This window comes from Notamacropus eugenii, chromosome 6 (genome assembly GCF_028372415.1).
Source record: "Notamacropus eugenii isolate mMacEug1 chromosome 6, mMacEug1.pri_v2, whole genome shotgun sequence".
NCBI lineage: Eukaryota > Metazoa > Chordata > Mammalia > Diprotodontia > Macropodidae > Notamacropus > Notamacropus eugenii.
The window spans coordinates 307,216,430-307,229,782 of NC_092877.1; the positions used below are offsets into that span (position 1 = coordinate 307,216,430).

The window sequence follows — 13,353 nt, forward strand, 5'->3', positions numbered from 1 at the left end:
ATATACCTCATATTCTAAGGAGTGTGTATATAGGTGTGTGGATGTGTGTGTGGCAAATGTTTACTCCTAAAGGATTGATACTTTATAGATATTTAAAGAGCACTATTTTATTTTATTGTCTGGGGAAAGTCAAGTCAACAGGCATTTAATACATGCTGTCAGGCACAGTGCTAAGTGCTGAGCTTGCAAAAAAAGGCAAAAACAGTCTCTGCTGTCAAAGAGTTCACAAAAAGAGGGTGACAACATGTGAACAATTAATTATTTGCAACCATGAAGGTCTTTAAAGGGCAGAGGATTTTCTATTTGTTTCTGGAGGTAACAGGAATTTATTGAATAGGGCAGTGCCTCTCTCAAGTGCTACTACAGTCAGAACCTTTACTTTAGATAGGTCCTAACTTCCATCATTCTGAGGCAGCTTGGTGGCACAGTGGATAAAGCACTGAGCACTGAGTCAGGAAGATCTGAGTTCAAATCTGACCTCTGATACTTAATAGCTGTGTGACCTTGGACAAGTCACTCAAACTCTGTTTGCCTCAGTCTCCTCAACTATACGATGGGTATAATAAGAGCATCTATTCTCTCTGAGGATCAAAACACTTAGTAGAGTGCCTGGGACACAGTAGGTATTATATAAATGGTAGCTATCATTATCATTATCATCATCATCATCATCATCATCATCATCTTCACTACTGTTATAACTTGGTAGCAAAGTTGAGTCAATGTGCTGAAGTTGCACTGTAGAGAGCATTTAATTATAAGGCAAGTTCACTTAGTATCCCACTGAGGGGGTATAGTTCCTGAAGTGCCAAAAGAACTTGATGATTCAGCAAATTAACCTACAAAACAGGTCTGCATCAAACCTTCTATGATTTTACTTAAGGGCAACAGAATCTCGATTCATTTTTCAAGTAAATACAATCCAAGAATTTTATTTTTGCTTCTAAGTATTGCCCTGGTTGCTTCATTGGGTACAGGGAGAGTAGAAGAAAACAGTCAGTGGGATGTGAAGCTCGCTCACTCGAACCTAGATGCTGACAAGGTAGCTGTGAAGTGTGAGCTGTAAGAACTTTTGTGACCTCCAAGAGAGAGAGGCCTCGGCCTTTACAGTTTTAAATTATGCTAGAGGTGAGAAAGCATCTGGAGAAGAAAAATATCTGGGTTGCTGGAGAATTTTTTTTTTTGCTAACTTGCTGCTACTTTTTCCCCTGCTTTCATATAAATACCTGAGCTCTGAAAACCTCCTTTAGAAAAACTTGCTGAATTCAAACTGTTTTAAGTTGAATGGAGATATTTAAGAAAAAACAAAGCTCTGTCACATTCTTTATTCAATAAGGAGACATGGTTTTTCCATGTGATTTATTAATTTAAGAACTACCAACCAAAGCAAAGCTTAAAGTGACTGGCCTATCACATCCCTGGATAAAAACAAGTGCTTTAATATCAGCCCATTTTCAGAAAGAACAACAAAAAAAAAGAAAGATGACACAGATATTTATTATGTGGTTTGAATTTGCTAGGATAATGGAATTGGGTACAACGGTGGCTTACGCTAGCACCCAAAACAATTTAAAAGAGTTCACAGTCAAACTCAGCTAGTTTAAAAGTCTGTCCCCTCCCTCAGACTCTCTCCCAAGGTCTTTATAATTTCAAATTCACTTTCATAGTTTAACTATAATTTGCATTTTTCCTTTCAATGAAAAGACAACTTACTTCTTCACCTAAATGAAATTCTTCCAAAGGTTGAAGATCAACAATCCTCCAGCTGTTGAAGATATAAATTGGTTTCAAAAATTATTCATTTACCAAAACTGAAATCTTATTTCTTCTAACAAATCTACCAAAATTGAAATCTTAATTCTTCTAACAAATCAATCAACAATCATTTATTAAGCACCTACTACATGCCAGGTACTGGGCTAAGTGTTGGGAACACAAAGACAAAAACTGAAATAATTCGTGCTTTCTCTAGGGAGAGACAACATGTCCTTATACAAGTACATGCAGAACAGAGACAGATACAAGGTAGCTCAATACAAAGAAGGCAGGCACTAGCACTTAGGAGCATCTGGAAAGGCTTCAGGTGCCTGAACGATGACTGAAAGATGACTGAACTACATCTTCATGAAAGAGAGATTCAACAAGGCAAAGGTGAGGAGGGAATGCATTCCAGGCATGAGGGGACAGCCAGTGTAAAGCTACTGAGACTGGAGATGAAGGGCCATTTGTGCAGAAGAAAAAAAGGCAGCCAGTCTGGCTAGATCCCAGAATATGGGAGGAGGAGGAACATGCAATAATGTTCAAAAGACAGGTAGGGCCAGCTTGTGAAGAGCTTTAAAAGCTAAACAGAGCACTTAAGCAAAGATAACAAAGTACAGGTGGCTTCCCTTGTTATTTCCATAATCAAATCTCCTTTTAAAAGTAATGAGATTTTAAAGAAAGATATAGAAGTTCCAAATGAAAGTTTGGGGAAGAGAAGTAGAGGCTTCATTTCTGCCAACAGAATGAACCCTAATCTGACTAGCTTAACTTTTGAACTCACAGATAATTCTGAACCACAATTTATGTCAGCACTTCTTTAAAAATATAAACAAAAATATTTCATTTCCCACTTACATATTTTATCTAGCTATCTCTAAGCATTTTGTAAACATTGCTGATTTTCTTTTATTATTTCACAAAGTTAATCAAGGTGAAGCAGTAGTCAATGTTCATTAAGCACTTGTTATGTGGAAAGCACTGTGCTGGGCAAGGGTGGGAAGAGGGAGATAAGACACAGTCACTGCCTTCAAGGAATTCATCATTTATACCAGAACATTCACCCTATCCAAGACCCAGTAGGCATAAGCACCAAAAACAAATGAACAAATAAATTCCAACCCTTCCCTTATGCTTGGACTACTACTGCAGTATATGGACTGATTTGATCTGCTTGCCCTGAGCTTCACCACCTCTAATTCATTCTGCATGCTGCTTTTACCATGGCACTTCCCCTATAAATACCAAACCTTGCCAAGAACATAAGATTCTTATCTTACATTCAAGGATGTCTGTCCACAACCAAATCTCATCTTTTTCAAGGACAGTTGTTTATTCATTGTATCCTAAACTATATATTTCTATCACAGTGTCTCTGTTCATGGAATGTCTCTCCTTGCTTCCTCTCCAGCTACAGAGATCCTACTTGACTTTCTTGCTTAAAACCCTCTTGGAAGCTGAACCCCTCCTCTTTAATAAAGCCTTCCTAAGCCAGACTGGTATCTAGATCCTCTGAACCTGCAATACTTATCTTACTGTCACTACCACTAATCTAGCAATGGAAAATGTGCTTTCTTGTAATCATTGTTTAAAATATGTATTAATGCCTTGTTTCTTTAGTTAGACTACAAAGTTATTAGATAGGAGTATGAGATCCCTTCCATTCTTTCCCTAGCACTACCACTGCCTACATACAGTAAGTCATGCATACATAAGTCAACTAACTAATATCTGCTGATTAAAGATAAAATTTATAGAGTAGGTATAAAAGAAATAAGGCTGGAGATAAGTAAGGACCTTTAATAAGAATTGAATATTTTCATAAGAATTGGTACTTTAAGACCAATGAAAATGGTTAAATTTGGTTGAGTTTTTCTGTATGTTGACCCTCAATTTTTCATTTATAAGGGGAGCACAAGAGTGAAATGCAACACTACTTTATAAGAAATATAACTATTTAGTTGTTGAAATATAACAATATTTTGTAAAAATGATTTTTTTAACAGATATATATATATACCTTGGAGTAAGTATTTCTTTATATTGCAGCTTCTCCAACTTGGCTGGGGCCACTAGTGACATAGGAATCACAATATTATCGATGTCATAAGAACTCTCACTTCTTAATCGTCGCCTTGTAGAATTCTGTAAAATATAATTTTACAAAACAATATATAGTTGAATGCTGTCAACTATGCTGTGAGGTGAGTTACAATGAAGAGGTTTTACACTCTGGCTCTAAAATTTGAAGCAGAAAGAGCTGGGAAAGTCCAGTTTTGAAATCCTGTTAGTAACCTAAATACAAACTGTGAATGTAAAGTCATAGGCTATTTTTTTTTGGATCAAATAATTCATTAAAATTGTCCTGTGTATTAAAATCCAAGCCTCACTTTGCATGCCCATCCACTTTCTTTGCATAGCTCATTCAATGGAAGCCAAAAGAACCCTTGTATCTAAATGCAGCTGCCCAGAGCAGGAGTTCTTAACCTGGCATCCCTGAAGGGGTATGTGTGTGTGCATGTGTATGTGTGTGTGCACGTGCGTGCGTGCGTGCGTGCGTGCGTGCGTGTGTGTGTGTGTGTGTGTGTGTGTTTTAGTATTCTGGTAACAGTATTTCAATATTATTGGTTTCTTTCGTATTTTGTGTTACATATTTTGACAAATTGTTCTGAGAGGGTTCAGGGTTTTGTTCATAGGTTTTGCCAGACTGTGAAAAGGGTCCGTGATATGTAAAAAAAAGGTTGAGAACACCTGACCTAGAGGAATAAGGAAACAGAGCAGATATCATTTAAAAACCTAAAGCATCTTAAGTCTTCCCTTAAATTTTTCTTTTTAAAATTGTGACTGGTCTTATAGTCCAGGCTGAGCAATATAATTGTTTAGTGTGGAGGTTTTCCATGTTTCAAATTTATTACACTTTAGCTTATTAAAAGCAAAATAAAAATAAGTAACATGTAGGTTAAAAAATTTTAACGGGAAAAGAATTAACAAAGAAAAGAGATAATGGTACCTTTGCTACATTAAAAATGCTACTAAATGAGATGGTGGACTTCGTAGCTTGCCATGTTTCATCAAGTAGAAAAGAAAGTCCTACCATTGCCATTTGATATTAACCTAGAAATCAAAATCCTTATTCTTTTTTCTATTTGGAATAATTCATTTCTTCCAGCACTTAGCACAGTACCTGACCCACAGTAGGTTTTTAATAAATGTTAATTGATTGAGTTAGCACATCATACAACAGCTCTGTAAAAAGAAGAAAAGCTTGTCTTTAAAAAAAAATCGTTAACTGACTGTAGAGTCAGAAGCCCTGAGTTCAAAGCCCTGTTCCAAAATTTCCTACTTCTATATCATATATTTTGAGCTATAAAGCTCTTGGAAATCCCTCATTTTATAGTAAGGAAACTTGGGCCCATGGAGATGAAGACAATAGAAGGAACAAAGGGCAAAGCTGTAGCTGGAGTCAGGTCTTCTTTTGTACTACCCCATACTGCCTTTGTCCTTCATGACTGTGCAACCATAGGCAAGTTACTACATCCCCCTGATCCTCACGCTCATTGTCTGTAAAATGGAATACTACTGGGTACTACTTCCCTCTCAAAGTTGTTTTAAACACAGTGCTTTGTAAAAGCATCTGGTAAAAACATATTATTATTATTATCTTCAGAGTTTGTTATGTAATGTTCTGGGTTCACTAGGCTAGTTTTTGTATTTTTAAAACTGGGGGTTAGGTTGGCCTTGATCATTTCTAAAGTCTCCTTCCAGCTTCACTTTGCTGCCATCAAGACAAATGTGACCTTGGCTCCTATCTTCCTGCCTGCACCACCTCTGCTCCTGAAAAAAAATTCTGCACACATTTCTTTGTCTATAGCCAGCCTTTGTCCAGCAGTGGTTGTTACATGAGGATGGGCCTAGGTAGCACTTAGGGAGGGGAACATACTTTCATAGTTTTTAGTCCAATTCTGAGTACAAAAAGAACTCAGAAAAAGAGGAAGACATGGCCAGAGAAAAACAAGCTGCTTTTTTCACACAGAAAAAAGGACCTTTTGGTTTCACCAAATTCATGTCTTAATAAAATGGATGAAATCAGCTACCCCAAACACTCTTCCCTCCTCCCACATTTTAAAAAATATGAACCTGTGGTTTCATCGCTATAATGAAATTAGGGAGATCAGCAACTGTTTGATAACTTATAGTCTTGGAGAATTGCCTGGGGCATGAGAGGAAAAGTAACTTGTCTAGGGTCATACAGCCAGTATGTATGGCAGGTGAGCCTTGAACCTGGGATTTACCTAACTCAGAGGCTGTATCTTTATAGGCTATGGCATGGTGCCTTCTCCCTATCCATACTAGTGGTAAGTAAAACTGAGGGCTGTTACAGATTAGCAAAATACGCTTTCCTATGAACAAAAAGAGCCCTCAGAAAGAAAAGAGTTTATTCTTAAGAGTCTTTGTAGTGCAATTCTAGTCATCAACTAAAAAATACCTACTTGTGATGAATTCTGGGTTGACCTAGATATCACATTGATATTAGTGACTGAAGTAAAACTGTTATGGGATCCTGATTCTGTACGTTGTAAAGTAAATTCTTCAAATCTATTTCTTTCTCCTGTCAGAGAAGGAAACATCAAGAATGCAGTAAATTAAAAAGCGATTAATGGAGTTGAAACAGTTAACATTTCAAGAAGAGTAGTAAATCAGCACTATATATTTGTTCCAAATTATCAAGTAGGCATGAGCCTGTTTATACCACTCTCAAAAGAGAACAAATGGACTGCAGAGAGCTGATGAGACTATTAGACAATTGTTCTGTTTCCAAATGTCTGTCACAGCCAAAAACAAATCCTGTTTTATAAGCAATGTTATAAAGTGCTAATACTTATGATCTGACTAATTGCTTTCACAGAAATATTTTATTACCCGCAAATTACTGTATTTTATTTTATACCTGAGATTAACCTGGATTTAACATAGTATGAAAAATCAGCCTTTATAGTTTATTAACGTTAGTTACTAAGATTATTCCAGTAGTTACAAATTTTAACAAAAAGCATCTTAATGGCTAAAGAAATCACAAATGGTTAATTTGGAAGATGGAAACTTGGTGATATAACCCATGTCCAGGAGTACCACATTCAGAGCTGTTACCAAACTTTGAGAGATCTCTAGGTGTAGAAAATGTATAAAAAGGAACATGGCATAAGAGAAGCAGCAGACCCATCTAGTGCCAGTTCAAATATGTTAAAAGACACATTCAAGGCCCAGCTCTGCATCCTGCTACCCATGTGACTATGGTCAAGTAGTGACCTAAGATTTCATTTCCTCATTTTAAAATTAATGATATTAATACTAGCCTGCCTGCTCCATGGGATTTATGTGCAAGTGGGGCCGTGGGGAGAATAGGCACTTATGACTTGTGAACTTGTGCACTTATGACCATATTATCTGTGAAGCCAGAGGGTAGGCTTGGATCATCTCTGAGGTCTCTTTAATCTCTGTTCTGTGATCCTATAGTATTAAACAAGTTATGGGAATAAATGGCTTTTTCAGAATGTTCTTCAGTTTTCACATTATTTTTTTACATGAACAAGTTTATTTGAAATATTTACTGTTATTTCACCTTGATCTGCAGTCCGATTTAGTCAAGTTCTTTAACACTTTAAAATAAATTAAGTTTTATTATCGCATTATTACTAAGGAAATCACATGTCCAGCCCAGGCTCCCTGCCCCATCCCACCCCCATCTCCAAAGTCCTTACCAAAGTTCCCAAAGACTTTACTTATACTACTTGCTTTGTCAACACGCAAATGACAAAGCACATAAATAGACTAAGTGCCTTGGTAAGGACTTAATTTTGTTTAACCAGACCTCTAATTTCATTTGTATAGGGGACTATCTAATAGGACACATCTTTTTTTTTAATTAGTTAACTTTTAATTTTCAATGTTCACTTCCATAAGATTCTGAATTTCAAATTTTCTCCCTCTCCTTCTTCTTCCTCCTCCTAAAGATGGCATGCAATAAATAGTAGGATACTTCTTCTACCAATGTAGGGCTGCAGTTCCTCTGCCCCTCATATTTTGAGAGAAGCAGCATGCCATAGGGTACAAGCACTGACGTTTGAGTTAGGAGAGTCTGGAGCTCACATGCCACCTCTAACACATAAGGGCTTTCTGACCCTTGGCAACTCATAGTCTCTTGGTGCTTCTCAGCAATAATCCTTAAATCCTAAAGTATTAGAATCTGAACCAAGGTTTAATTGTATCATTCGATACTCTATCCAGATATGAGCAAAAATTAAAAATTCTCAATGCCTACAAGTACGAAACAGAAGATTTACCTTTTTTATGCCTTTAATGGACTTTTCTCCCTGAATTTAACATCCACAGGGCAGAAAATCTTAATTTATAACAGTAGACAATAAAACTACAACTACCATATGCATCTTATGTCAGCAAACTGAGAAATCTTCGAGTACAGACCTGGCAAAGAACTGTACGTCTATCATCCAAGAACTAGCCTAACTATGTCCGTGAAGGCTCTTGACAACATGGTCAGCCAACTTTGTTGATGTTCAGTCCTTTTAATTGTGTCTAATTCTTCATGGCCCCATTAGGGTTTTTCTTGGCAAAGATAGAGTGGTTTGCCATTTCCTTTTCCTGTTCATTTTACAGAGGATTCAAATCAGTGAAATTTTGAATCCATTATAGTTTTGAAGTATTAGTATTATAAATGCAAATAGTTTTCATAGAATCGGGAAGTATACCAAAAAGCTGGTTGATTTAAGATTGGTCTAACATTGAATTATATTCTGACAGAATTTAAGCTCCTAAATGCAGAGACTACATCATTTTTGCCTTTGCATCTCTATCATCTAGTATAGTGCCAGGAACACAGTAGGCTCTTAATAAATGCTTGTTAATTGACTGAAACACAGTCAGTGGGTAAACAGCAGGTTAGGCTACCCCTTCCCATCACTCTCACCCTGCACCTCCTAGAGTTCTTAGAAACCACAGGGCTATCTGGGCTACAGGTAGGACCAGGAAGTTACAACGACCATTAAGAAAGAAAATAATTTGTATTTTGGGGCTACCAATTCTAAGTGATTTTTATTAACTTTTAGGACATCTCAGAGAAGTCTGTAATAAATAAGACTTCCTCAGCATTCACTTGCATTTAAAAGTAAAGTCCCTGGAGCAGTCTGAGATTTACTTATTGCCAATGCTACAATCCTCATAGCAAGCTGGACAACAATGACAAGAAGCCCTAAGGTGCCACCAAACACCCATAAAGACAATGTTCTGCTCACCAAGAATTGAGAGCTAACTATAGAGTTTTGTTCTTCATGTTATGAGAGACTGCTATGTCTTGGCCTCCTTTATTCTGTATGACAAGCCAAAGGGTTGGGGTGCTGTATATTCCAGGTTTTTACTCCTTTAACCTACCTATTGCTGTTTCACTTAAGTGCCTTTTCTTTCTTCCCTGTAATAACTGTGTTGAGGTTTCTGACCTGGTCTGAGGTTTGCATACGGGGGAATATCCACTTCTCCATGGGGTAAGAGTAGTACTCTGTGTAACATGTGCTACAGAAGAAAACATACATAAACAAACAAAAAGTAAGTAGGATCTTGTAATGAATCAATATAAACAGAAAATGACGAGTTTAATTAAAATCTTTAATTGAAAAATATCTTGTATATACTAGCTCAAAAAAGTCAAACTTTTAAATACCACAATAGAGGACAAAAACTACAAAATCTGGAAACTCATGCCTACATCCATCCAGTGTATTGAGATGGAGAGGATGTGTATATTAGCAATGTCCACCTCTACTAGGACTTCTCGTAGCCTTCCACCCACTCCCTCACCAAAAATGCCACCTCAGTTCACCATTATATTTTCATGACTGTCAGGGAAATAGATCTAGCCTACAATTCCTAACAAGATGGAAAAGCAATGCAAAGAGTTTGTCCTCCTGACAGGGACTGGTCAGCTGGAGCACAGAATCCAAGAATGCAAACAGCCCAGTTTCCTTTGCGTGACATTAAATTCAGTTCCTTCCCTACACTAGGAGCTATTAGTCCTCTATCTGTGTTGCATCAACTAATTCAAATCTCAGATTTTTCAAGCCTGCTGCAAAGTTCAGAGTTGTGAAGATTCCTTCCCTAGCCACACCCACCACTCAGCCAAATTTGCATCTACATTTCCATTTTGCTCATAGGTAACACCTTTCTCATTTCAAATACTTTGCAGGTTAATCTTGATTGGCTCCAAAAAAGAAAAATTTCAGTCTTTCTTGCTCACAAAGAAATATGCATTGGCAAAGATTTCCATAGGCAAAATTTTTGTTTCTCAGTTCCTAAAAATGCTATCAGCAATATATCCAGAATACTGAATGTGACAATCTTTTTTAAAAGTCTGCCAATGTCAAACTGTTAAAATTAAAATAATCAACAGCAAAGTAAAAATCTGCTGAAAGCTGAAAATTTTACAGGGAAATTGTGACCAACAGAAAAAAATAATTAATCAGAATAAGCAAATTCTTTACACTTTCATTTCCATTATTTTCTCCTTACAACTACAATTATACAGAAGTTAAATTATTAATTTTATTAACATTATATTAATATTGTATATTTATATATAACAGATATATAACATAATATATAACATAAATATTAATTTGTTAATATTAAATTAATTAAAATAATTAAATTATTCCTAAGTAATATCTGTTAGTTTCCCTATTACTTACATGTCATATCATAGGATACCAATAACACTCAGACTAAATTCAGTTGTACTGCTTCAATTTTAGTCCTTTACAACAAATAGTAAGTTCAAGTATGTACAGAAATATTTCACAGAAATATAACCTAAAGTTCATTAACTGTGGTCTGTAAAATTAAGAAAAAACTTAAAACTGTCATTCTTGCTTCAAATGATACATGCTTACAAAGTAGAAATTATCAGGATAGACTTAAGTCAAAAATACCTCTAAGATTTTCACATAGGACATACCAGTTGAAGGAGATAAGATACATTCATCTTCCAACAATGTGCTTTCAGCTGGGTCTCCTTTAATTTCACTCTTTTTTAACAGTGTTTCAAAATGTAAATGGAGTGGAACATCTGAAAAATGAAAAAGAAAGCAAAAATGTACTCCATCAATAAAAATTAAAATAATAGCAAACAAGACAGAATGAAAGCTCATTACCCACCATGTTTTGCAGTTTAAATCAATGAAGTTTTATTGAAATTTCTAAAATATTGTAATATTATTGAAATGATTGATGTTGCAATTCACTTATATTAATACTATGGTAAGACTATTTAGTACTTGTTTTTATAAAAGTTAAATGCCTAGAGTGACATATTCTGTCTCTTAAAGATGAACAAAAAAAGGCAATGCTTTATTATATAAAAAAGTACTTTGTACCTGTCTCCTACCAATTAGAAAGGAGCTAATTAGGAAATGAAACATATTCTGCATGTGAAGTCATTTTACCCTACTAAGAAGGCAAACGTAAAATAATGAAAAAGCATTTATTTACAAAGATAATTAATCTAGCTTTGAGATGTACCTTTTGAAAAATGAATACATTTTAACAAGCAAAGTACGATTTTTTGCTGTTTTTCTGGATTGAGTTTTAGCCAATCAAGTGCCTTTGATTGAGTCTTGCCTTTGATTGAATCAAGAGCATTTGATTGAATCAAGTATCTTTGATTGAATTAAGAGTGTTTGGTGAGTGGAAACAGTATATACATATATATATAAACATACATATACATGTATATATGTGTGTGTGTATATATATATATATATATATATATATATATATATATATACACACATATATATGTATGTATGTTGTATTGCTTAGAGGGAGAGGAGAGAGTAGAGAGAAAAGAAGAGCTGAGAGAGGGAGAAGGGTGAGCTTCCAGAAAGAAGCGAGTTTGAACAGGCTAGGGGAACTTGCTTGGGGAGAGACCTAACAGAAAGAATGTTTGTGATGTCAGCACTCCTTCTGTTGATTTGTGTTAATTTCTCAGACAGAAGTCCTGTCTGTTGGTCTGTGTTAATTTCTCAGACAGAAGTCCCGTCTGTTGATCTGTGTTAATTGCTCAGATAGAAGCCCTGTTGATTTTTATGAGTGAATTGAGTTAGTCTATGGGAAGGAGGCTTAGCTTAATCTCCATTTAAGAGCTGTTAAAGTGAATTGAGATGATGGTGCTGGTAATGTGTATAAATATTGTTATAGCCCTATTAAGCTTTGTTTTCCTAGTAACAGAAGCTGTATGAGGGAGCCACTGGAGCCTGCTGTCAGGTAGAAACAGGAAGAGTTTGGAGTGGAAGAGTCCCCATCAGCTGAGACAAGGAGTAGGAACAAAGAGTTGCCTGTGTGTGAACCCAGGCAAGAGCTGGGAGCAGTTGGTCCACAGAGGATGAGCCATGGGATTTGGAAGTCAGACTGAGTCAAGATGAGAGAGGACTTCACTTGGACACTGTGTATTGATTAAGGAGATTGTTCTTACAATGACCTAGGGGTGGATGGTGTGGTATTTTCTGTTACTCTTTAAGGATACATCATGCTAGTTAAGATCCTAGCCTGGGACCCCCTGACTTTGGAAATGCAATGATATATATGCTATAGGCCACATGACATACTGAGTGTTATGAGATACATATATGCCTTAGATATGTTTTGCTTAAGGATGTTGCCATCAATATTATGCTTTACTTTATTGAACAGTGTTTTGTTTATTGCTGAACAGAGTTCATTATACTATGCAATTAGACCCTTAAAATTATTCACAGCAGCAGTTCTCAGGTGTGTTGCTATGATTGGTGTTACACACATGTATATTCATTTATTAAGATGGTACTTAAGAAATAGTGCTTTGAAAAATTAGTTATAACCTAAATTATAACAACAAAATTCAGGAGAGAGCCAGTGAAGGAATCTGTCAGACAGAGTGCTTGGTTTGGGAAAAAGGGTATGAAGTTAATGGGAAGGAAAAGATGACATAGGTGTAATTCTAACCTTATAAGAATGATTTTCAAAGACAGAATTTGAAGTTGACTAGATGAAGAGAGAGAAATGAGAGTGGGTCCTTTCTGACAAAGGAAACTTTATCCTGAATATTTACAGGATACTCAGTCCAAACCCACCAAAATGTGTTTTATGGTATGGAATAAACAAGCCTACACATGTATGTGTATGTATATTCAGTCATTTCATTCATATACAACTCTTCGTAAACACATTTGAGCTTTTCTTGTCAAAGATAAGGGAGTGGTTTGTCATTTTCTTCTGCAGATTATTTTACAGATGAGGAAACTGAGATAAACAGGATTAAGTGACTTTTCCAGAGTCATACAGATAGTATCTGAGGCCAGATTTGAACTCAGGAAGAGAAATCTTTCTGATTCCAGGTCGAGCATTACTTCTCCAGTACCACCTAGCTGGCCTACCGTGTGTATGTATACATACATATATGCATGTACATATACATGCATGTGTATGTACATACACATACATGTTACACATGTCCACTAAAGAGGTTATTGTTCAGAATGACAGGCTAAAATA

The 13,353-nt window shown here is 36.0% G+C and overlaps 1 protein-coding gene across 4 annotated transcripts in view; it reads right to left on the bottom strand.

Annotated features, from left to right (window-relative positions):
• The window catches only part of KANSL1L (KAT8 regulatory NSL complex subunit 1 like), a 192,734-nt gene that overhangs the window by 33,049 nt on the left and 146,332 nt on the right, over positions 1-13,353 (bottom strand). For all 4 annotated transcript variants that reach the window (XM_072617456.1, XM_072617454.1, XM_072617455.1 and 1 more), the window contains 5 exons: positions 10,781-10,891; positions 9,205-9,342; positions 6,249-6,367; positions 3,779-3,903; positions 1,714-1,765 (listed from right to left, as the gene is read on the bottom strand). In XM_072617456.1, coding sequence (XP_072473557.1) covers positions 1,714-1,765; positions 3,779-3,903; positions 6,249-6,367; positions 9,205-9,342; positions 10,781-10,891 — 545 coding nt within the window. The remainder of the gene's footprint in view (positions 1-1,713; positions 1,766-3,778; positions 3,904-6,248; positions 6,368-9,204; positions 9,343-10,780; positions 10,892-13,353) is intronic.